This window comes from Eptesicus fuscus, chromosome 5, assembly GCF_027574615.1.
Source record: "Eptesicus fuscus isolate TK198812 chromosome 5, DD_ASM_mEF_20220401, whole genome shotgun sequence".
In the NCBI taxonomy this organism is placed as follows: Eukaryota; Metazoa; Chordata; class Mammalia; order Chiroptera; family Vespertilionidae; genus Eptesicus; species Eptesicus fuscus.
This window is the reverse complement of record NC_072477.1, coordinates 75,676,974-75,703,322: the sequence shown is the minus strand read 5'-3', so window position 1 is coordinate 75,703,322 and position 26,349 is coordinate 75,676,974. Positions and strand designations below refer to the sequence as shown.

Sequence of the window (26,349 nt, the reverse complement as noted above, 5' to 3'; positions counted from 1 at the left end):
CGAGAGACTTCCTGGATGGGACTCACACAACCCTGCTGGAAGAGGCCGGGCGTCGGCCCTGTCATTGGTGGGAGGAAGCTAGGTGGGCGGAGCCGGGCGAGAATGGACTACTAGCAAGCTAGATTGAGGCGAGGGCTGGCCATGCTCCGCCGGAAGGCGCCTTGTTCTCCGAAAGGGTGAGTTGAAACGCTGGCTGGAAAGGAAGTGCCGGGACTGGTTCAGGTAGGCTTCCCGTTCGTGCCCGCTCCTCAATGCTGGCCCAAGGGTCTTTGCAAAGGCCGAGGCTCTTAGGATTGGTTTCAGTAACTCATCCTCTTCCTCGATCCACCGCCCCTCAGCCCGCCCGCCGGCTGTTAAGGGATCAGGTGCTGGGGGATGCTCTGGACTGAACCACTCTCCTTTGTGAGAGGCCGGGGGAGCGGCCGGCCGCCGGCCGCCGGGCCCGAGCGGCGCCGAGCCGCGGAGGGAGCTGCCCCGGCCGCTGTGGAGGTTTAGGGCTTGTCATTGCGTTACTGGGCGTGGTGTAGATTTTAGGGCAGCTCCTGGTTCTCCTTGCCCCTTCGGAGGAAGGAGAACTCCCCGGCTCCGTTTGGTTACTCCATACTTTGGACTCAGTAGTGAGAGATTAGGGTTTTTGTTTTTGGGGGTGTTTTTTTTTTTTTTTTCTTTTTGGCTTGTGTTCTTGTATTTTGATAGTAAAAGTGGATAGGAACGCATGGGGTAAGCGTGTGCAGATTGTTACACATTATTACGTGTAATGGCTGTGGATCTTCAGGAGAGAAGAGCAGGCTTTTGGAGAGTGTTTAGGGGTGGGGGCGGGAGTGGGGGCGGAGAGGAGCCCAAGCCTGGCCTCTCCGTTGACAGGTCTGCAGAGCTTCCTGGTTTTCTGTTGCATTATGTAAACTCTTCGCTGGCAGAAGACCCCTCCCCGCACCTCGGAGCGAAGGCAGTTTCTTTATTTACCTGTCTCCAGTGTCGCAGGAAACTTCCCTGCCACTGCAGCAGCTGTGCAGAGGCAGCCGCCCCTGCCTGTGAAGGGCCCGGCCTGAAGTGGTCGAGGTCTTGGAGGAAGCGGGGTACAGTGTAGGTATCTAGGGGGATAGCTGTTTCGTGGGCCACTCTTTTCGGTGACTGGGCATAGTGAGCCAAAAGTCAAAGACTTGGTATTCGATGTTTTTGGTTTTTGTTTTCTCTTTTAAAGAACGTCCCACACACCAGCCAGGGGAGCCGCATAATCGGTGCCCACTGCATCCTGCCATCGCACACACCGACAGCCCCAGATCGTTTACTCCTCTGCTGTTCTGAGCCTGTCGATTCTGTAGGGATTCTCGGACTGGGTTATCCTACCATCAGCTCAGGGCCCATCTGGTGTGTAGGGCACTTCAGATACTCGATGTTGAGTTTGTGATGTGAATAATGTCCTCCGTTAGTTAATTAGATAATGCCTTCTGCAGAATTTCTTTTGAGTTTGGTCACCAAATAGGTTTCAGAACAGATTGTCAACCTCTCAGGGCCAGAATGTGAGAAGCTTCCCATTCCACGTATTTTGGTATTATCCTGCCCCTTAACCAGAGTTATGATAAGGAAAACATTTTTCGTTTAAGAAGGCCTGAGTTGCAAGAGTGGCATACCGGTGGGTCTGCAAGGCAGGATGAAGTACCCTGGCCAAAGACAGGGTAGGTGTGTGTGTGTGTGTGTGTGTGTGTGTGTATAGGCTCGGGTGGGAGGTTTAAAACTGAAGTAGCAAAGAAGTAATGGATTTTGATAAGGCATTTGATGAAGCAGTGTACGGGTACTTGCACAATTCACACTTTCTCCATGTTGTTTGATCTGTCTTCTGCATCTGGCCTTTTGATGTTGTCAGTTCCCAAATTGACAAAATCCATTTAGACGGGGATAGAAAATGACACAAATCTGCTGAGCTGGCTGTGAATCACCAGGAAACACAGATCTGTGTCTCCTAGGACAGCCTTGTCTGCAGCATCGCTGGGTACTGGAGTGGAAGAATCCTGGCATTATAATAACCACCACTGCAGAGTTTTGGTTGTAAAATGAAAAATTTGACATTTTATGTGAAGGGTCAAGTTTCCGATAGCTAAGGTAGGATGGTGAGGGGGAATCTGTCTTAAAAAAAAAACAACAACAACCATTGCACACATCTTTTAAAAACAGCGAGATCTTTCTAAGCAAAACTACCACTTAAGATTAATTGGTGGGTGCCAAGAACTGTGCTTGCTTGCTGAAAGAATGAGATTTGATATTCCCATCTGCTGAAATACTGTAACACTTTCAGAACATTCAGAGAGATGCCAAATGCTCTTTGAGAGATACTGTGTCCACAGCCCTGCAAGAGTTAAGATATCTTCTGAGCTTACATTGAGCCTAATACCTCGGGGATAAACAGAGACAAATATTTCTCTGGACCTTTCACCCTCACCCCTAGAAGTCAGTCCTCTTCTGGGCTTGCATTTGAGCAAGTCCCTAATCTGCAGGCCTTTGCCTGAACTACCCTTACACTACCGTCACCAACCTAGTACTGAGTCTACTATCTGACCTTTAACATTTGATTGTCTCATAGGCAGTCATTTCATCTTTTATTCCGCTTGAGTTTATAGAGCTCCTCTTTAATACATTTTTTATTCTTTTCTTTACAAAGTTAGTGTGGTCTTCCTTTCATCCTCCATTACGATTTTGTTCACTTCATGTTTTTTTTATTCACTGACATTGCACCTTTTTGCTTCTGTCTTGCTGAGGCCTTTTAAGGAATGTAGAGAAACACTAAATGGTTTCTGGTGCCCAAGTGATAGTTGTATTTCTATATGAAACTGTTTACCGTTGCCTGAAAGTTTATTTAACCACTTGTTACATTCTAAATTTTATCCTGAATGATTTTTCCCTCTTTTTAACCTCTCAGTTTTGTCTTAGGTGTGTACATGTGTGAAGTTGTAATTTAGCTCTTTTTGTGTGTGTTCTCTTTCATACTGCCTTTTAGATTTTCATTGTATTTGTATTGCAAAATAAGTCCATCTTTTTGTAGTTACTGGATGTTTTAAATTTAAACTACACATTTCTCATTACGCTCCTCTATAGGTATCTGTAAATTTTTTTTTTTTTGACCTTTTACTTATCCATTACTTTCTGTCCTTCACCAGGTTCTTGGTTGTTTAATGAAGCAAAATGATCAATTAAAAAATATTTTAAGTCTTGCCTTCAGATTGCAGCAGGAGACTTTTAAAAATAAAACACTTAATTTCTACCCACTAACGTATGTTACATGATAATCAAAGTCCAGCAGGCTTAAACAGAAACTGGACTGACAATGTTTAGAAAATTGTAGACAATGTTCTAGCCTCAATTTCAGACTATCTAAATATATTCTTATTAGTGTGTTTGTGAAGACTTCCCAGAACATCAGGCTCACTCCTATTTAAATAAAAATACAAAAAAAAATTCAAAGACAAGTCAAGGATTTTAACAAGAAACTTACTCTTAAGCATAATTATTAAGAAAATATTGGGTTTGTCATTGAAAGGATGAAACATCCCTTTCCTCTGTACATTTCCAGATAAATTTATGGTGTATGGCTTAATTTTATTTGGCATTTTCAGACTTTATTTCATTTTAAAAAGGCAATTGTATGACATGCTACTCAGATTACTAGGCAATAATAGGACTGTGCTGCTTTTCTCCCCTGTATGTCAGCACATTAAATGTGATAGTTCTAATTCTTTGGTAATGCCCCAATACTCCAGTAACTACTAATTCTATAATAAGACTTTTTGGTTTTGAGAGTCTGTAATTCTTCTAAAACAATGTCAGTACTTCTCTGAGAAAGGAAGTATATTAACTTAATTCTTAATTTCACCTGAGAGAAAGGATTTCAAGTGCTGTAAAATCTTTCAGGTTTCTCCAATTGTCTTTCATTGTCATTATAGAAACCCATGGAATATCCAAAGATTTTGTGTTTTCTTTTTCCCCACTACATACTTTCTTCTTCTTCCTTCTTTTTAAAGTATTTTTTTAATTGATTTCAGAGAGGAAGGGAGAGGGAGAGAGAGATAGAAACATCAAATGAGAGAATCATTGATAGGCTGCCTCCTGTACGCCGCACACTGGGGATCAATCCTGCAAGCTGGGCATGTGCCCGGACCTGGAATCCAACTGTGACTTCCCCTTTCATAGGTCGATGCTTAACCATTGAACACCCTGGCTGGGCCCCCACTACATACTTTCATTTTTTTCTTTCACTACATACTTTGGGGGTCCACTACATCTTTGGGAATTAGTCCTTTGGGACATGGAATAATTTGTACATTGTCCCATTAACGATATGGGATTTTCTTTTTCGTTAAGTCCTTGAGGAAATGGTGATTTCAGTAGTTGGGCTGCCTTTTTAAAGTCCAAATCATAGCAGGATATTTTTTTTTTAAATCCTCACCTGAGGATATTTTTCCCATTTATTTTTAGAAAGAGTGGAAGGAAGGAAAGGGGGGTGGGGAAAGAGAGAGAAAAAGAAAACATGGTTGTGAGACACATTGATTGGTTGCCTCCCACATTCCCTGACCAGGTCCAGGATCAAACTTGCAACCCAAGTACATGCCCTTGACCAGGAATTGAAACCGCGACCCTTTGGGCCTGTGGCCAATGCTCTAACCACTGAGCAACCGGCCAGGGCCATAGCAGGATTTTGTAACAGAACATGATTTTATCAGATATACATCTGCCTCAATAAACTGAATGGGGAAAACTTTGGATTTTTGAATAGGGGCTACCAAGTTGCATGGACACTGAACTTTTTACTCGGTGGTTTCTTCATTCTAATCAGTGCTCAGTCATCCTCTTTTTTTACCTCTTGTCTGTGGAGTCTGGACCACATTAGTAACGCATCAATTCTCCTGTAAAATGTAGTGCTTTTGCTTATTTTTCAGATATGCCTCCTGTTGGGGCAATCTTTTTCGTAAGGTCTTACATACAGGGAACGATCACTCCTCTCCTAAAGACCACGGGAGTCAAAAGTTGAGGCAGCTGGATGCGGGCGTATGAACTACCAAGGGAACGTAAGTTCCCATGAGCAGGCATTGTGAAGTAAATGGAGTAGTAGGAGATAGACACTGGCATCATTCCTACAAAGATGAAAAATGATTAATTGAATTACCTGGATGTTGCCCTAGACACCAGTGCTGGTTGAAGTCTTTTCCATGGGCTTGAGGTTAAAGGGTTTTACTGCTTTCTCAGCAGAGTCTTTTCATCCCGCCCAGCAGTCCTGCTATTGTAATTGTGAAACTTTTACATCTATTTCAGTATTGCACCATTATGCGTAGTAGATCAGCTCAGCCAAGTCTCAAAGGAGTAATTTTGCTTTGAGAGAAGTCTTTAGAGGTGCTCTTTTAAATTATTGGACAGGGAATAGTAAACTTCTTTTTATTTTCCTACTGTGTGCCAAATATTGTACCTTATCTTTTTCTTTTTAGATATGTTTTTATTGATATTTAGAAAGAGAGGAAGGGAGAGAGAGAGATAGAAACATCGACGAGAGAGAAACATCGATTGGCTGCCTCCTGCACTCCCCCACCGGGGACAAACCCACAACCAGGCTTGTGCCTCAGCCGGGAATTGAATCTGCGACCTCTTGGTGCATGGGTCGACGCTCAACTACTGAGCACACTGGTCAGGCTGTATATTATCTTTTAATCTTCAGAATAATCCTGAAATATATGTGATGTTAGTTAGCTTCATTCTACAGAAGAGAAAAGAATAAGAGAGTGAAGTCAGGTAACTTAACTAGGAGTAGGACTCGAGTCTGTTGGACTTCAAAGCCCCATTCACTATCTAGCTTCCCCCTATCTAAAGGTTCAGTGCTGACCCCTGTGGGAGAACTCGCTTTGACCACAACATGAGACAAGTAGGCCTCTGGTAGCCTGTTAAAGCTGTACCTTTAGCAGTTGTAGAACCTGGAGAATATAACATTTCTTTTTGTATCTCCGTCTGTTAAAAGGCAAAAAAAAATAATAGTTTCTTTTATTTAAGTTGGTAATTTTTTTTAAATATATTTTATTGATTTTTTACAGAGAGGAAGAGAGAGGGATAGAGAGTTAGAAACATCAATGAGAGAGAAACATTGATCAGCTGCCTCTTGCACACCCCCTACTGGGGATGTGCCCGCAACCAAGGTACATGCCCTTGACCGGAATCGAACCTGGGACCCTTGAGTCCGCAGGCCGACGCTCTATCCACTGAGCCAAACCGGTTTCGGCTAAGTTGGTAATTTTGAAGATAAGAGCATGTGAAATACTTTAAGCTCCACATGAGAAAATCACTTGGTCCGTCTTGCAAATGACTCCATATTTTTAGCCAATGCACGTCAAAGTAGCACACTGAGTTTTCATTAGTCACATGTCACTGGGGTCATTTTTTGTGCCTAGAGGCACAAGTGTGATAACAGTGCTTTATAATGTTTCTCCTCCCCCTGCCACACACACCTTTTTAACATAAATGTTGCAATGAAAACAATCCCTCATAAATAAAGTAAATATTTATATTTTTCTGTTAGGCTGAGCAAATGTATGTATATTGCCCCAGTAAAAGTAGAACATGTAAGAGCGGTGTGGCGGGGGAGGGGGGGAATAAGAGGACCAGGATTCTGTTACCTAAATTACGTATATATTGTTACTGTGCTGAATGACCAAAAGTGGCATCATACAAGGTGGACATGTTGATCCAGTTATATATTCCTCATCTGTAGTCCAGAATGTTACTTTGACCTTGGTGACCATGTGCCAGTGAAGAGGAAGATCCAGTCTAACTTGACCAAAAGACCTAAAGATTAGGCTCTTATTTTCTGTTTCAGAGAGAGCAAAACTCAGAGGTATTTACTGGAAGAAAAAAAAAAAACACATAATGAGGCTGACTTAAAAATGAATCCATGCCCTATTTTCGAGTCATATGGGTATAGTGTCATCTAGTTGCTGCTTGCCACAGCTTTAAATTGGCCACCACTGAGTCTTTATGGTCCCAAGCCTAAAGAAGATGACTAAAATTTCATTACTTTCAACACTGTCCCACTATAGAAAACAGTGTTTTTATGGGTACTGCCTGTAGCCCCTTTTGCTATATGTAAAAGCTGTGTCTGGTCCTAAAATGTGAAGATGCTTATGATTTTATGACGCCTCTTCTGAATGCTTCTGGTAGAAAAATGTGCCACTGCCCATTAATTTGTTACTATCTCTGCATTCTGAGAGAAGCCCTTGCTTTTGCCAGAAACCTCCCCATTACCTCTCACTCCCACAAACCTTTGGCTGGAAGTTGAACATGCATTCCTTCAACAAATGTATATTGAACGTCTATTACCACCCGATAGGCAAAGGGAATATTGTAATGAACAAGTTACACACAGTCCTTGACCTGTGGAATTTGCATTCTAATATGGGGGGAAGGGCATCAAACTATTATACTATAATCAGTTGTTCAGTCTGCACTACAGAAAAGTTGTGGATGTTACAAGACAGTTTATAACGGGCATGTAACCTAGAGCATAATGTAGTAGGGTGGTTAAGATTGTGACTTCTGAAGCCACGCTGCCTGAATTTGGGTCTGGCACTGCTTTTGCCAGCTGTGGATGTTGGGAAAATTACTTATCATTCTGTGCCTCAGTTTTCTCATCTATAAAATAACGATAGTTATTTTAGGCTTAAGAAAATGAAATGGGTTCTATATTTGCATTGTTTAGCGGAGTGCCTGTCATGTAACGTATACTGCATAAATTTGGCTTTGTGCCTTGAAGGTCAGGGAAAGCTTTTTTTCGAAATGATGATGTTGAAATAAGCTTTGAAGGATAAATAAAAATTAAACAGGCAGAATGGAGGGGAACCAGTTAGAAGGCAGTTGCACTAGTTCAGGAGACATTAAGCATATAGATAATTTGGTGGAAAAAGTGAATAATAATTGAGGCCATGCATGTGAATTAGATAGTCTTGAAAAGAAAGTATAGAATGATGAATAAAAAGGGTTCTAAGACCAAAGCTTGGTGAACTTCAACAATTAAAGGCTGGTAGAGGAGAATAACAAAGGAGAACCAGTTAGAGGTAGGAGGAAAACCAGAAAAGTGTGGTATATTGGAAGCCAATTGAAAAAAGTGTTTCAGGGTGTGACTGACTTTTCTGAAATCTTTATGGCCCTTCCTTGGATCCCTGAGAGTCTTAACTTAGGTCTCTCACCACTCAAAGTTGGATACTAGTGATTTAGAACATCTCGATCGTAGGTTTAGACTGAACAAAGCCAGTTAGTTGAGCATGGTCCTCAGACTCTGGAATCTAAAGGGTAGTTATTCCCATTTGCCTTAAATTAGATTTAATACAGAGGAAGAGAGCTAGACTGTACATTCAAGCTCATAGGAATTAACTTGCTGAAGTTAATTATTTTAGAGGCCATTAATTGGGGTGATGATCCCACTAAAACTGATTAGGTGGAGAACACTGGCAAAACCAAAATTTTTTTCCCAACTATCTATCCAGCAATGTTTGTTGAGTACCTCCTATGACATAGTGGTATATGCAAAATATTGTGCTAGGTGTTTTATTAATCCTCATTAGTGGTCCTGTAACTTGATCCCTCTTTGTAGACAAAAAGGTTAATTTACTTGGTGGGACAAAGATTTGAACCCTCATCCCTCTGATTTGAAAGCTCTTTATACCTCCATGTACAAATATAAATGAAATACAAAATAGAAGATAATTATTTTTAAAAAGTACTTAAAATGCTGTGAAAGCTCGTATCCCACTGATTACTTTTGGCTTGACAATGAAAAGTAGGGATCAAGGAGGTTTTCAGTTATTAAATACAATGGACATTTGTTATTGGACATTTTTGCTTGTTCAGTATAATCGATCACTCTTTCTCCCCTGCAATACTCTACTCTCTTTGCTTCTGTGACATTGCCCACTCTGCTTCTCTAGCTTTTCCTTCTTTAACTGCTTGGTAGGTGTAGCTTATTCTGATTCTTAAATCCTGATGTTCTCCTGAGTTCCTCCTTAGCTTTTCTCACCAAAAAGCTCATTAATTGGGTTTCCAGCTAAGCGTTTTTGCTTAACCTGTATACAGTTTTAAACACTTTTTAAAAATGCCTGGCCGGTGTGGCTCAGTGGTTGAGCATCAACCTATGAACCAGGAGGTCACTGGTTCGATCTTGGTCAGAGCACGTGCCCGGTTTGCAGGCTCAATCCCCACTAGGGAGGCTACTGGGGGGATGCAGGAGGCAGCTGATCAGTGATTCTGCCTCTTTGATATTTCTAACTCTCTCTCCTTCTCCCTTCCTCTCTGAAATCAATAAAAAAATATTTTAAAAAGTTAGTTATCTTATTTATTTATTCAGTGTACATTTAAAACCTAGAAGATTTACATAAACTTTGTTTCTGGCTTGAGAAAAATCTGAAGTTCTCTCTCAACCTTGGATGTACATTTCCATATGGCAACACTTAACTAGAGCTAAATAGCAGCCACTCTCTTTGGAATAGACGGGTTCTCCGATTCTTCACAGAACCCAGTATTCTCTATTGTCTCCCCAACAATATTGGTGCAGTTTTTCATATTCTTGCTTTGCTCTTCCCACTCCCTGTGTAACCTTCACTCTTGAAAGTGCTATTTAGATACTGGTAACTCTACATCTATCACCAAGCCAACTGCTAGATTTATATATCCAACCTCCTATTGAATAGCACTACTCAACATACTATAGGCCACAAACTCAACATGGTTGAACTCCGCTTTGCCTCTAAACTCCAGGTTCTACCATTTTTTATCTCATAAGCATTAATCAGCTCTTTCCCTTCCTTCCCGTCATTACCTTTTGAACCACCACATTGCTCTAATCATCTTGTTTGCAAACAATAAAAATCAAGTTGGCTAACTTAAGCAGAAAGGGAATTTATTGGATGGATATTGTATGGCTTACAAAATCAATGGAAATGCTAGAGAATCTGGGTTAAAAAATGATCTAAAACCAAGGGAAGTTAGAGATGTGGAAAACATAGCCAAGGTCACACCACTGAACAGTCTGTTTAAGGTGATGCAGTAATACTCTGCTGTCTGCCATTGCTGAATGTTGTCTAACTGCTTTTTTGGCTCTTTGCATTACCTCTTCAAAGTCAAAGTTCCCCAAGGACTGTCCAGTTGAATTAGCCTAGGTCAGTGGTCGGCAAACTCATTAGTCAACAGAGCCAAATATCAACAGTACAACGATTGAAATTTCTTTTGAGAGCCAAATTTTTTAAACTTAAACTTCTTCTAACGCCACTTCTTCAAAATAGACTCGCCCAGGCCGTGGTATTTTGTGGAAGAGCCACACTCAAGGGGCCAAAGAGCTGCATGTGGCTCGCAAGCCGCAGTTTGCCGACCATGGGCCTAGGTCATGTGTGTGCTTTGTCTCTGCCAGGAAGTGAAGGTGAGACCTCCGCCTCCAACATCCTCCTCCGTCCCCCTGCTCCCTGGCTCTGTAGTGGGAGTTAATATCCAGCCTTCCATTGAAGACTCTTATCTGAGCTATTACCCCAATGTAGGAAGGGGGCTTTTGGTTGCTGGGCAGAAAGAAAAATCAGCAAATATCACTATACAACCCTTTTCTAGACTACCATAGTAGCCTCCTAACTGCTTCAGTGAACTCTGTACCCTCATCCCCCAAATCTATTCCCTAACAGCCAAAGTTAGCTAACCAAAATGCAGTTCTGGCCATGTCATTCCCTGTTTCAGTGGTTCCTCATCCACCTGTAAGAAAATGCGTTAGCCCTAGCCGGTTTACGCACTGGTTAGAGCATCGGCCCACGGACTGAAGGGTCTTGGGTTCGATTCTGGTCAAGGGCACATACCTCGGTTGCAGGCTCCATCCCCAGCCCAGGTCAGGGCACATGCAGGAGGCAACCAATCGATATGTCTCCGTCATATTGATGTTTCTCTTTCTCTGTCTCTTCCCTCTTCTGTTTTCTAAAAATCAGTGAAAAAAATATCCTGGGGTAAGGATTAACAAATTTTTTAAAAAATGCTTTAGCATGGTATTCAAGGTCCTCCTTGCAGCGTCTGGCCCTTACCTATTCTTTCCATCTCATCTCCCTCTAATTTGTTTTTTGTGATTTACACTTTGTCAAGACTGAACTACAGAACTACTTAAAGTTTCCACTACAGGTCTCAAGTTGTTTCTCATTGCTGTGCTTTGTTTTGTTTTCCTCTTTACTGTTCCTGCTGCCTGAATATCTTTTTTGTAGCCACTTGCCTTCCCTAGTTAACTCTTCCTCCATTAAGAAAGTACTGAATTAAGTCTCTTTCATCTGTTTCTGTAATAGCCCTCTGCTTATTTCATTGCACAAATCACCTTGTATTATAATTGTTTACATTTGTCACTACTGTCATAATTCCCTACTCTATCCTCTCCCCACATTTACACTCAAATATACTCCTATATATTGAAGGTAGAGGTCATATCTATTCCTCTTTGGTTTTCTAATACAACCACATTACTTGGTATATCAAATACTCAAATGTAGAGAAAATGAAGAGGCATTTTATATAGATCTTAGAGGATAAATAAGATTTTGATAATGCAAAGAAATGAAATAAGGATGAGGTTTTGAGCCTGAGTGAATGGGAAAACAGTAATGCTGTTTACCGAAGTGGTAATTGGGTGTTCCTAGCAATAGTGGTAATGCTAGAATGTTTAAAAATAGGAGCTCTACAGCCAAGTTAATCTGCTTCCTCGTTTGTGTCCTAGAGTACAGAAAGTAGAATTTTAATGGTTACATTTTAGAGGAAATGTGGTCAGATCATCAGCAACTCTTTTTAATAACAGTTTACTTTGGGGGATTTAAGCTTGCATACCATCACTCTGGAGTTGACTAGTCTCATTGGGGATTAGAGTGATCTCAAGTGGCATAGCAAAGTGGACACTGGCCAGTATGCCAAAGGAGTTCAGTTTTAACAGAAATGAGATGGGGGCAGGAGACCGACCAGGTTTGTGGTGGGTTGAGGGGCTGTTTTGGAGGGGAGGGGCTGGGAATGTTGGAGGGCTCCTGGAAAGAGATACTGCTGCCCACGGGTTGGAGTGTCAAGAATGCAAACCAGCATTTGGAGTTGTGGCAGAAAGAGTGCTTTATCTTTTAAGAGTAAAAGGCCTCCATATCCCAGCACTGGACTGCCTCGCTCCCATGATGGAGAGAAGATTTGGCCTCCGTTAATGGGTAGGTCAAGTCACTACAGCAGAAGAGTTGACAGGGCTGCTAGAAGGCAGGGAGTTCAGGAGGAGGCAGAGTTTGCCTGGAGTGGAACCCTCCCTCCTGAGTTTAAGCTCTTTGGTGTACAGAATACAGTGTTGGTGGTAGGGAATTTAATCCCTGGGACTAGTTTCCCGCAGCATGAGACAGTTCCTCTGGCCAGGCCCCTTTTTTTTCCAAGCAAGCTGCAGGCTTCGCCTGGGCCCTAGAAACCGGATAGGCCTCTCCGTGCGCTCTCAACCTAACCCGCGGTGGCGGGGGAGGGGAAACTCTCCCAAGTCCCACCTTTTACGCTGTTTTGCGTCTTTGCTTCTCTGTGAGTGGCAGTCCAGTTTAGCCAATGAGGGCGCGGGGCGGGCTGGAGCATGATGTTAGGTTGCGCAGGAGGAGGGGGAACTGGTGCTGGAGAGACAGCGAGAGGGGCGAACCGGCCCCCCACGCCGCTGCAGGTAAAGGCACCTCTATTCCTACACGAGGGTGAGGCACAGCTCCTTTTCTCCATCTGGGCTTGTCGAGCCTCCCAGCCTGTAGCTTCCGCCCTAACATTGCTCCCACCCGGGCATCCACATCCCCCCTTCCGCCCCCCCCCCCCCGCATCTTCCCATCTTGGCCATCCCCACTCTGTAGGGCACCCCGCTAGCTCCCTCCTTCAAGTGCATGTACTTCATCTCCATTTGGGGGGCGCCAGTTGCCAGAAATCTCCCGCTTCTGCTGTATGGGCCTTACTGGCACCAACCCCGGCAGTATGAGCAGGTAATCTACCCGGGTCCCCGCCACCCCCACCCCCAGTCGCGTTTCCCTGTTCATAACCCCCTGACTTCCTTACCTTGCCCCTTCCCTCCTTTCATATGAGGATATGATTTCTGTAGTTTCTCCCTTACCCCCTGGACATACGTACATTCTTTTAGCTTTCATAGTTGTCTATTTTGCTTTTCTTGTTTATTCAAGAGGGCTCACTTTACATCTTTGCCCCCAAATGTCCATACATCTGACTGAGGTGTGAGTGCTTTTTCCTTAAGTAATTGGGAAAACGAAAACAGGGTAGTCACATTTAGCAATGAGAATAGCGAAGATAGAGAAAATGGCCTAGGATCTCAGTCTTCTTGAGGAAATCTGAGTGGCTCCAAGTTAAAAGCTCCAGTTCTTATGATTTGTACCCTTCCATCCTTTGCTGTAGATCCCTTGCTGACCCTAAATTGTGATTAAATTCACCTTGGGTGTTTGTTTCCCATTCCTTTATAAGATTTGAGACTCTTTGGGTCTCACAAATGTCTCCATGTTATAGTTCTTAAATCCTCTTTTAAAATTATATTGGTGATTTTCATTTTAGGCCTTCTGATTATTTTATTTTCAAGGGATTTCTCATTTCAAATTAAGCTGCTTCTGAGCATCTTGTATTTCAGTAACATGTGTTTATATCTGTCTGCAGCTGATCCCCTTCAAAGGATACAGTTTCCAATAACAAGATTTATACTTTGAAATAAAATAGTTTGTTATTTTCTGAATGTTTGAGCAGTTAGAGGTTAAATGGGCATCAGTGGTACTTTGTAAAAGTACATATTACCAAAAAAGAAAAAGAAAAAGTCAGCATTTGTCAATATGGCATACATTATCTCTAAGAGGATGGTCAGTACAGAGAAATCTGAACGGAGAATGGATGTTATCTATCAGACAACTGTTGCAGTGTTTTTCATCCATCATAAGCAATAACTATGATAAACCCCCTTTTGAGAGACCATAAGAAATCTTATCCCACTACAGGTGTCGATAACCCCTGAGCCAGGGATGCTTCTTTTTTCTCTGCTCCAGCACTCGCCGCCCCCCATCTTTTATACATCCTTACTAGCCAAGAAAATTTTTTCCAGTTTTACTGAATATAAATAACCTAAACACTGAGGTGTGTTTTCTCTTTCCATTTGCTAAATATAAAATTAGGACATTGAATACACATTTTCAAACTACTGTGCCCAGTTGAGAGTCACTGCTTTATTGCAAAGTATGGGGAGATTGAGATGGGAAAGTAGAGTAGAATTAAAGTCCTTTATGATTGGACAATTGAAATGGGCAAGGGTAAGAAGACCTGTAAAATAAGAAAAGGAGAGTTAGAACTCTAAAAAAAAAAAAAGAACACCTCAAGAAAAACTATATTAAAGGTGATAAAACTGCAGAAGAACAAGTTTAGAATTACATTGAAGGAAAAGAGAAAAAGGAGGTGAGTCCTAGGTGGTTTGGCTCACTGGATAGAACATCAGCCTGCAGACTGAAGGGTCCTGGGTTCTAATGCAGACAAGGGCACATGCCCCAGTTGTGGGCTTGATCCCCAGTAGGGGGCGTGCAGGAGGCAGCTGATAGATGAGTCTCTCTCATCATTGATGTTTCTATCTCTCCATCTCCCTCTCTGAAATCAATAAAAATATATTTTTTTTAAAAAAGAAGGAAGGGGACTATTATATAAAGTATTTCCTAGTATAAACTGGCTTGTTATTTGGAGAATATAGGTGATGGTCTTGGATTTTAACCTTAACTGACTAGTTTGTTCCACTTCTCCCCAACTCATGACCCTCAAGGTTTCTGTCATTAGTTTGGAATTAGTGAAAGTGATGAATTGTAACGATTAAATTCTGTCTTTCCTTTTGAGCACATGTGTATATGTATTTTGGGCAGGTATGACTTCCTTATCTAGGTACTTGCTTTACTTGGGGCATCTAAGTGCTTCATATATTTCTGTGCTTAACATCTATTTTTACTACCAGGTTTGAACCATGGGATAGATGAGCTTCGTAGGATAGGCCAGCTTGGATACAGCCAGAATGACCCACAAGTAGGAATAAAAGGAGGGGTGAAGAAAGTTGGAGATATGCTGGGAGATGTTTAATCTTTTGAGGGGCAAGGACATCTTAAAGGTGGGAGTTAGAAAAGGAGCAGCAGACTAGGATTTAAAAACATGTACAAGCCCTAACGGTTTGGCTCAGTGGCTAGAGCGTGGGCCTGTGGACCAAAGGGTCCCAGGTTCGATTCCGGTCAAGGGCATGTACCTCGGTTGCAGGCTCCTCCCTGGCCCAGGCCCTGGTTGGGGCTCGTGTAAGAGGCAACCAATCATGTGTTTCTCTTACATCAGTATTTCTCTCTTTCCCTCTCTCTTCCACTCTCTCTAAAAATCAGTTGAAAGATATCCTCGGGTGAGGATTAAAAACATATACAAGAGCCCTGGCTGGTTTTGTTCAGTGGATAGAGCATTGGCCTATGGACTCAAGGGTCCCGGGTTTGAGGCCTGCAGACTCAAGGGTCCAGTCAGGGGCACATGCCTGGGTTGTGGGCTCTATCTCCAGTAGGGGGCATGCAGGAGGCAGCCGATCAATGATTCTCTCTCATTGATGTTTCTCTCTCCCTCCTCTCCCTTCCTCGCTAAAATCAATAAAAATATATTAAACAAACAACAACACATGTACAAGATGAATTAGATCAGTAGAAGTGAGTTGATGGGATGGGCCTGAGAAGCAGTGAAACTTGGTGGTAGGTCTTTAAGTCAGTGATGAAGTTTTTTTAAATTATTGGGCCCAGACTGAACCAAGAGAAGCAGAAATTTGACCTAAAAACTGGGAAGGGAGATAAATGGTAAATGTATTGACCTATAGAGACTTAGCAAGAAGTCGTGGAAAGGACAAAATACCCCATGGAAGAAAAGGCAAGTTATAAACTATTATCAGCATAAACTAATTAGTGGAAACTTTCATTGTAATTTTTATATGGCATCTCTTAGTTATTTAGTGTAACTTCTCTGATAGTAAATAGGAGATGAAAGATAATAGGTAAAAAGTAAGGGCATAACTAGAAAAAAGTTGATAATAGTGTTGAGGAAGTTTATAAAATTATAAGAGTAGATTTTTATTAAATCAAACCATCACTTTTCTGATCACCATTTAAAAAATGTTTTTATTGATTTTTTTAGAGAGAGAGGAAGGAGAGGGAGATAGATAGAAATATCCATGAGAGAGATACATCCATTGGCTGTCTCCTGCATACCCTCTCATGCCCCCATCCCCCACTGGGGATTGAGCCTGCAACCCAGGCATGTGCCCTGACCAGGAATCAAGCCGGGGACCTCTTGGTCAACCATTGAGCCACACTGGCCGGGTGTGATCACCATTTTGAGTAAATTGTTTAACATTGGTGGAGATGCCATGTAGACTCCATAATTTTGACTGATGTACCAGCTACTAATGAGTCTGTTCTTTTTATCTGTGTCCAGGATATATTTACCCATATTACTATATTGTTTTGTAAGGATAACTGGAATGGGTTAAGGAAGAGGAAAAGTTTTGTGGTTGTGTGGAAAAGCCTTCTTCAGTAAAGCCTATACTGTATCACTGACAAATTTCCTCTCTACTGCCTCTAAAACTTAGGAGAAATGGTCTTATCAATCAAGGCTTTCCAAGATTGTCAAATATTGACATCATATGACAAAGAACAGATACAACTTTTTTATATAGTTTAGTTATTGCTGATGTGCTTATAATCCCTTTTCTTAGTTTTTCCTTTTTCCAGCATTCTCATGAACTTGAAGCCCCAGGTGTGGATTTAGTAAACATATTTCAGTTATTTGTAGAACAGTTTTTCAAGATGGAAAGCTTTCTACTGTCTCATCTTAAAATTAGGGAATACTATTTAGTGTCTGTAAGGCCTGAATGGTTCATACCAGATACAGCAAGCTAACTTATTAATTCATTAAATATTTTTTGAGTATTTACTGTATATATGATATCCTGCTGGTTCTTTAGGGATCCACAAATAAATAAGACATGGTCCCCATTATCAGGAACTTTTTTGTCTCTGCGAAGGAGGAGCTGGGCCACCATGCAGGATTGTGCAGGGTGTACATTGTACATATTCATTATCAACATTGATAATATGACAGTTTTCCAGCAGATGGCAGACAAGCATCTTTAGGAGCAAGCAGGCAGCTTTTTATAATTTGCACGAGGGAACCATTTGGGCCTTCAGAGGACATGAACAAGAGACTCATCATTTTAGTATAATTTTAGATACAAATACTTTCAATAAGGTATAAACAGTGCTGTGGTGTTTAAAGAAGGTGAGGGACCAGGTCATCACAAACTGTTCTGTTGTTAAAGGGGCTCATCTTCTGGAGAAGAAGACCTTTGAGGGTGGGAAAGATTTCAGCTGTGAGAGAGGTTAGGGGTGTGATGGGGTGTTCCAAGTTTTTATCTTAAATATGAGAAAGGGGGGAGGGGATTCAAAACAGAAATACTATGTGTAGGTTAATTAATATGTTAACTAGAATAAACTTTACAAAACTTCCCAGGTAAAATTATACTATAACCTTATTAGCAAGATTGTACTATGAGCTTGGTTAAAGGTATTATTTTTGCCATTAGTAAGTAAAAGTATCTAAAATACAAGGAAAATTTATAAAATACAGTATATTCAGAAACCTCTGTCTGTAGCCACTGAAATGCTGCTAGTGTATCATTAAGGTCTGTCAACTTAAGAAACCTAAGTAGGAGGTGAATGACTATTAAATTTTCTGATCTTTACCTAAGAAGGATAATTGTAAAAAGAAATGGACAAAGACACCTGAATGATCTTGACAGACAGAAGCTTCAAAGTGTATAGGTGTGCCGAAACCGGTTTGGCTCAGTGGATAGAGCGTCGGTCTGCGGACTGAAAGGTCCCAGGTTCGATTCCGGTCAAGGGCATGTACCTTGGTTGCGGGCACATCCCCGGTAGGGGTGTGTGCAAGAGGCAGCTGATCAATGTTTCTCTCTCATTGATGTTTCTAGCTCTCTGTCCCTCTCCTTTCCTCTCTGTAAAAAGTCAATAAAATGTATTTTTAAAAAATAAATAAAATAAAAACAAAGTGTATAGGTGTAAGAGTCCAAAAAGGGGGTTGAGTTTATTTTTTATTTTTTTGTTTCAGTTTTGAAGCAGAAATGTGGGTGTTTTCTTCTTTATTTCTGCCTCAGATTACCCATATTTCCCTCTTATTATTTTGATGTGATTTGATATTAAAGGTGGTACCTAAGAAGGAGAAATTTTTCCTGGGGTCGCCTACTTTGCTTATTTTTCATTTGTCTTCCCACAACAGGAGTTCTACCATCTTCCTCTGAAGACCTAGCCATCTTGCTCCATGAAGGTCAGGACAATCTGACATGCACTTGTTTCTTGCCTCTTTACCTGAAGAGTAGTCTTCCATTGTGTACATTTTTTTCTTAATAGGGGAGGGGAGGGGAGAGCCAATACCCCCCCTCCCCTTCCCTCCCTAGATCTTGGGGGAAGTACCCTCCATTGCTTTCCAAAGATGGCAGACCCCATCATGGATCTGTTTGATGACCCAAATTTATTTGGCCTGGACTCTCTGACTGATGACAGCTTCAACCAGGTCACACAAGACCCCATTGAGGAAGCCCTTGGACTACCAAGCTCTCTGGACTCGTTGGATCAGATGAACCAGGATGGTGGAGGTGGTGATGTGGGGAATCCATCAGCAAGTGACCTGGTCCCCCCACCAGAGGAAACAGCCCCCACAGAACTTCCCAAGGAATCAACAGCTCCAGCTCCAGAATCTTTAACCTTGCATGATTATACCACTCAGCCCGTCAGCCAGGAGCAGCCAGCCCAACCTGTCTTACAGACACCAGCGCCAACATCAGGACTTTTGCAGGTCTCCAAGAACCAGGAGATCCTGAGCCAAGGGAATCCTTTCATGGGTGTCTCTGCCACAGCTGTGTCCTCTAGTAGTCCTGGAGGGCAACCTCCTCAGTCAGCCCCTAAGATTGTTATCCTTAAAGCCCCACCGAGCTCCTCAGTCACTGGTGCCCATGTGGCACAAATTCAGGCCCAAGGTATCACCAGCACAGCTCAGCCCCTAGTGGCTGGCACAGCCAATGGTGGAAAAGTCACTTTTACCAAAGTGCTAACCGGCACTCCCCTTCGACCAGGTGTTTCCATTGTCTCTGGTAATACAGTGTTGGCCGCCAAGGTCCCTGGGAACCAGGCTACTGTTCAGCGCATTGTCCAGCCCAGCCGACCAGTAAAGCAGCTGGTCCTACAGCCAGTTAAGGGTTCAGCTCCTGCTGGAAACCCTGGGGCCTCAGGGCCCCCACTGAAGCCTGCAGTTACACTGACCTCTACACCTACTCAGGTGACTTGAGTGAAAGGGGGAGGTGAATTTTGGTTTAGTAGAGGGCCCAGCAACTGTGTGAGAGAGAGCACACAGAGCTAGCTCTAGGAAATCCTGAATAAATTCCATCTTTGCTTTTTATCAGTTAGTGTTGACATCCATGTACTTACTGATTATCAGGTAGAAGCAGTTAGTGTTAATATTTTTTGAACCCTTACTACCTATTTATACTACCTAGCTGATACTGAACAGGACAGCTACAGTCCCTCTGCTTACAGAGCTCACAGTCTGCCAGGCTAGACAGATGGCTAGACAAGAATTCACAATAATGTATGATAGAAATTTTTATGAGGAATATAGGATGCTATGGGAACAAAGAATCATTTTTAGGGAAAAGTATTTATATTTGTAAGACTTAGACAAGCTATGTGTATCTTTCCCCTGTTCTTATTACTGATTGTCCTCCTGCTTTGCCTATCGAAAAGGCTAGTTTCTATTCTAAGAAAATAGAGGCTCTTGCCTCTGAAAAAAGGGCCAAAGAGTTTAGGAGGGAGGGCAGTAGCATTAAGATAAGTAGGACTTATAGAAAGAAACTATAACAAGGTGGATTTCAGTTCAATATAGACTTTTGTTCTAAGAGAGTTCCAAAAAGTGGAATGACTACCTTAGAAGATAACCCTCGTATCAGGAGTTTTTAAAAAATAGGCTTGATACCTGTGCTACAGAAAAGATTCTATCAAGACAGACAGGAGGATGAACAAAATGAATTATACTTTGTTCTACCTCTCAGTTTTTATGTTTTTAGGATGAGGAAAACTGCTGTAAATATTTAGGTGTATATTATTCTTTAATGAACTTCTTGCAATTTCCTTTCTTCACTCTAGGGTGAATCGAAACGCATCACCCTGGTCCTCCAACAGCCACAGTCTGGAGGTCCCCAAGGACATCGGCATGTCGTGCTAGGGAGTCTACCAGGGAAGATAGTGTTACAGGGCAACCAACTAGCAGCCCTGACTCAAGCCAAGAATGCCCAGGGGCAGCCCGCCAAAGTAGTAACTATCCAGCTGCAGGTGCAGCAGCCACAGCAGAAAATCCAGATCGTACCACAGCCTCCATCATCACAGCCACAGCCCCAGCAGCCACCTTCAACCCAGCCGGTAACGCTCTCCTCTGTGCAACAGGCTCAGATAATGGGACCAGGACAGAGCCCAGGACAAAGACTTTCAGTACCACTCAAAGTGGTACTACAGCCACAGGTGAGACTTACATGGTTAGGGAGGAAAATAGACCTCAGTCCCTTGCTAGTACCCTCAGCAACCACTCCTTGGTGAGGGCCAGTCTAGACTCAGACCTCTGAACTGAGATGTAGACTTTCATTTCTTTCACCCATGGAAACCTTGATTTAATTATTTTATGGAAAGGTTTGAGGGTTATTGTTGGCTTTGGGATAAGGGGTGATTTATCTCGTATTTGTCTTTGAATTGTTTCTTTTACAATCTTTTCCTACCTTTGTGAAATAAAGATGGTTTTAAATATCTTCATTTGAAAGATAAGAAATAGTCTTAATGAGGCCAAGTGATTATCACTCCTCCCACCCCCCAGGGAGATAAAAGGTAGGCTAAGAGTAGAATTTGAGTTTTTTTACTTTAAGTCCAAAGACCAGTATTAGCTATGTTGTGTGAACATTTTTAGAATAATGGAGATGGGTAATGACATTAGGAGCATGGCTAAAGGGTTACTGAAGTTTAATTTGGCACGATTATTTTTTTTTTTTTTATCTTCACCAGAGGATCTTTGTTCCATTGATTTTTAGAGAGAGGGGAAAGGAGGGGTGGAGGGAAAAAGAGAGAGAAACATTGATGTGAGAGAGACACATTGATTGGTTGCCTCCTGCATGTTCCCTGACCTGGACCTGACCTGACAGGGACACGCCTGGGGCCAGGGACGAGGCCAGGGATCGAACCTGCAATCCAGGTACTGCCCTTGACCAAGAAACAAACCCATGACCCTTTGGTGCGGAGGCTGATACTCTTAACCACTGAATCATGCCAGCGAGGGCTAACTTGGCACAATTCTTGTTGTTTTTTACCCACTTCCCACCAAAAAAAACAAAAACAAGTGTCCAGATTTAGTGGGATTTGGGTCTGAACCTGATTCTTGAGGAATTAGAGAACTAAAGTTTCTGGCCCACCTGCTTCAGAGCTGTTTTATTTATCTACAAGCATGCTGACATTTTAGTGTTTTCATTTCTATAGGCTAGCTCTTCCCAAGGGGCCTCTTCTGGACTTTCTGTAGTTAAAGTCCTGAGCGCCAGTGAAGTGGCAGCTCTGTCCTCACCAGCAAGCTCTGCTCCTCATATGGGGGGCAAGACAGGAATGGAGGAAAACCGCAGGCTGGAGCACCAGAAGAAACAAGAGAAAGCAAATAGGATTGTAGCAGAAGCCATTGCTAGGGCTCGTGCTCGAGGTGAGCAGAACATACCTCGAGTCCTGAATGAGGATGAGTTGCCCAGCGTTCGGCCTGAGGAGGAAGGTGAAAAGAAACGCAGGAAAAAGAGCAGTGGGGAGAGGCTCAAGGAAGAAAAGCCAAAGAAGAGCAAAACATCTGGTACCTCCAAAACCAAGGGCAAGAGTAAGCTGAAGTAAGTACTACCCTTTGGTACTCTGATGGACATTTGAGGGCAGTGCACTCATTTCTACATTAATGCTGAGAGGAAATACTGTATTTAGCATCAACATAGTTCAAAGTGATCTGTCGGCTGGTGTCTGTCAGAGAAGATAATAAGGCCTTTCTTTTCTGTCTTAATGCTTACATGATTTGTTAAACAGAAATTTGCATATTTTGAAAGAGAATCACTAAGGCACAGGAAAAGATCCTTGTGTTTGGGGTTACATTTAAAAACTGTGACTATGTTTTCATATATTCTTCCTGATTTGGTATCACTGTAGTGCGAAGAATTCCTCAATATCCCCCTACCACCCACATTAGGAAAAGAGCTGCTGAAGACATAGCTGCCCTGTTCTTGCATCTCATCTGTGAACTAGAAAAGGCAACTGCTGATAGTCTTAAGCAGTGTTGACAGCACCATGCTTGCCACGTCATTCTTGTCACACTGAGTGTTCTCTCTTTCATGTCTCTCTTACAGCTTCACTCCTTTCTCCTCAGCTTCTATTCCCTAGGATTTTTCAGCATTAATGGTGAAATTATAATAATGCTTTATATTTGTATATGATATTTTAGCTTTTAGAAAACAGATTTCATGTCTATTATTTTAGTTGATCCTCAACAACTGTCAGACCAGGTATCATCAATGTTTACAAAAGAGGAAACATGCTCAGCTAGTGACAGAACTGGGACTAAAATAAGGCCTTATAATTCTTAGTCTAGTATTCATTCTGCTCTCTTATGCTACTTTACCTCAGATATTTGTAAATACAGTGGTAGTAAGGATTTGACAAATCTGTTATAGAGGTCAGCCAGTGGTTTAGAAACCCCAAAATCTTTGCCAGACACCCCACAGACTAAAGATCTAGATCCTTCTGTCTGTCTGAAAGCTTCATCTGTAATGGTTTAGATTAATTATATTTTCTTACTCCTAAATTTTCCTTGCCCTCATTGAAAATGATTTTGTTTTTTCCATTTAAGCACCATCACTCCTGTGGTGGGTAAGAAAAGAAAACGTAATACCTCATCTGATAATTCAGATGTAGAAGTCATGCCGGCTCAATCACCCCGGGAAGATGAAGAAAGCAGCATTCAGGTAAAAGAATCCCTAAAGAAGTTATAGAAAAATCATGTTTAATTCTGAGAGTCAAGCTAGGAGTAGATACTAAAAGACTATAAGCCTATGAATATTTCAACAGTTTTTCTAATCCAGAGATAGGCCTCAAAGGTAAAAGAGATGGGACCTGGTCATGGTCATGTCCTTTTTTTTTTTTTTTAATATATTTTATTGATTTTTTTACAGAGAGGAAGGGAGAGGGACAGAGAGCTAGAAACATCGATGAGAGAGAAACATCGACCAGCTGCCTCCTGCACACTCCCCACCGGGGATGTGCCCGCAACCAATGTACATGCCCTTGACCGGAATTGAACCTGGGACCCTTCAGTCCGCAGACTGACGCTCTATCCACTGAGCCAAACCGGTTTTGGCTGGTCATGTCTTTTTAAATGTTTGCCTTTTAGGCAAAAAGCATATTACTGTAAAAATAGCAATATTCATTTTCCTAAATTCTAGTGTTTCAAACACTAAACAAAAATGAAATTATGTTGCATAATTGTTATCATGGATATGTCCGTACTTTGGTTTCTGTTAGAAGTATCCCTTTTGCCTTACCTTTTCTACACTCAAGAGTTCTGACTCTGAACTGGGGTGTTTAAGCGCAATGTTTTTTTCTACCTTTTGATGATAAGGGGCATTGGAAGAGAATAAAAGAAGCCAGACCAGGAGAACTTTAGTTCTCTATCTCTGATTGTTGCCTTGTGATACCATCTTTGGCTCCAGTTTCCAACCATAGATAGAACCTGGTATTAAGATTCAGGAGACTCTTTGGGCCTGGCCCATTTACTTAACTTAACTGTATCTGTATTCCTCTTCTGTAAATGGAGATTTGGACTAAGCAAATCTTAAGTACCTCTCTAGCTATTAATATTTATCAGTGCCTTCCTTCTTTCTTAATATACATTCAATACATTGACAAACTGTAGTTGTTCTTCTGGGGAATATTAAGAATAGCCAAGGGACAGGCATTAAAGAGATTTGAAAAATGTTGAAAAAAAAAAAAAAAAAGAATAGCCAAGGGAGCATCTGAGATCTTGCTTCCCAGCATGTCGTTAGTTTGGCTCAAATAAATAGTTACAAATATTAAATGTCCATTGGTGTAGAAATAGTTAAATGAAATTATGAAAACTTTTGTAATAGACCACTACATGGCAATTAAAAACAATGAAGTAAAAAAAACAACAATGAAGTAGAGTAAGGTATGCTAATCTGGAAAACTCTCCACATTAACCTTTTGCACTTGGATGTCAAGTGCAAATTACTCTTTGAATGTATCAATAATTTGAAATATAAAAAAATCCAAATAAGTTTGTATGAAAAGAAACTCCAGTTTTTTATTCTACTGCCGTGCTTTGTAAAATCTGGGGTATTTAAAAAATTAAATCCCGAGTAGAATAAAGGAATTGAGAAAAAAGCAAGCAAGTGCAAAGGTTTAAAAGAAAAAGCTAGATGTAGAATATTGTATATAATGTAGGCATACCTCCTTTTATTGTTCTTCACATATATTGCATTTTTTACAAATTGGAGAAAAGTCCCTCCTCCAGCAACAAGGTTATGACTTGCTGAAAGAGCTCAGGTGATGGTTAGCATTTTTTTTTTAGCAATAAAGTAGTTTTAGTTATCTACTTTTTATTTTTTGAGATAATGCTATTGTACACTAAGAGAGAGACTGTGTACATGTATATGCACCTTGAAAGGAACTGTGGGCCACGAGGCTGTGGTGGGCACAGGAGTGGGTCTTGGCCCATCCTCTGCGCCCTCACCTGGCCCCTCCCACTGCAGCCCTGGGTCCCCTGTCTGCTGGCAGCCCCACTCCCACTGCTGCTGCTCCCACATGCTGATGGCACAGAGCGATTGGGGCTGGGGCCAGCAGTGGGTGTGAGCGGGGCTGGCGCCGTCAGCGGGTGCGAGCAGCAGCTGCTGTCCCGATTACCCCTCAGGAGCAGGGGGAGGTGGAGATGCCCTCAGGGGCAGTCGGGGCCAGCAGCAGCTGCTTGCACCCGCTGACAGCACTGAGCGATCAGGACTGGCACCGGGTGCCAGCAGCAGGTGCAAGCGGTGGCTCCAGCGCTGGCTGTGGGTACAGGTGTGAGCAGGGCCAGTGCCAGCAGTGGGTGTGAGCGGTAACTCTGGCGCTGGCAGCAGGTGCAAGAGGCAGCTGCCGGCCCCAATAGCCCCTCAGGATTAGGGGGAGGTGCAGAAGGAGAGGTGGAGAATCCCTAAGGGGCAATCAGGGCAGGCAGCCACAGTCCCTCCCCGGCTGGCCAACCTCCCTTGTCCCTCCCCAGCCCCGATCGTGCACTGGTGGGGTCCCTCAGCCTGGCCTGCGCCCTCTCACAATCCAGGACCCCTTGGGGGATGTTGGAGAGCCGGTTTCATCCTGATCCCGCAGGCCAGGCCGAGGGACCCCACTGGTGCACGAATTTGTGCACAGGGCCTCTAGTATATAGATAGATAGATAGATAGATAGATAGATAGATAGATAGATAGATAGATAGATATAGGTATAGATATAGATATAGATATAGATATAGATATAGATATAGATATAGATATCTTTGAGGGAAGGGGTTGAAGGGTAAGTGGGTCATGGTTACATAGTTTCAAATTGGTTCTTTGGAATCATGAAGTGTTTTTTTAAATTGTTTGACCATTTATCATTTTGTTATTTAGGTTAAAAATACACAGGGTGGGGCAAAAATAGGTTTATAGTTGTTTATGTGGAAAATAATATAATAAATAATAATACAAGAATAAACTGTTTCACCTACTCACAACTGTGAGAAAAATGACAATAGTGCAAAAGAGTAGACACTATCAGAGTCTCCCAATCTAGATCCCAGCCGTGTTCCATCACCTCAAAGTTTCCTTAAACCCTCTTATAGTCAGTCCACCCCTCCCCCATAGGCAACCATTGTTCTGATTTCTAGTATCCTAGACTAGCTTATCCTGGTCTTGAACTTCATAGTATATACTTGTGAGTCTCACTTGTTTCAGCATATTTTTGAGATTCATTAATGTTGTTGAATGTATTAGTAGTTCATTCTACTTTTTTCTTGAGAAATATTTTTATGAATATACCACAATGCTTATTCATTCTCCTCTTGATGGACAGTTGGGTTGTTTCCAGTTTGGAGCTATTATGAATAAAGCTTCCATGAACAGTCTTAGTATAA

At 42.1% G+C, this 26,349-nt stretch overlaps 1 protein-coding gene across 3 annotated transcripts in view; it reads left to right on the top strand.

The window, feature by feature from the left end:
* Positions 1-5: 5 nt before the first annotated feature.
* The window catches only part of CHD8 (chromodomain helicase DNA binding protein 8), a 61,549-nt gene continuing 35,205 nt past the window's right edge, over positions 6-26,349 (top strand). For all 3 annotated transcript variants that reach the window (XM_008159795.3, XM_028136765.2, XM_028136761.2), the window contains exons 1-5: positions 6-222; positions 18,358-19,413; positions 20,277-20,648; positions 21,648-22,033; positions 23,038-23,152. In XM_008159795.3, coding sequence (XP_008158017.2) covers positions 18,571-19,413; positions 20,277-20,648; positions 21,648-22,033; positions 23,038-23,152 — 1,716 coding nt within the window. In that variant the 5' untranslated portion in view covers positions 6-222; positions 18,358-18,570. The remainder of the gene's footprint in view (positions 223-18,357; positions 19,414-20,276; positions 20,649-21,647; positions 22,034-23,037; positions 23,153-26,349) is intronic.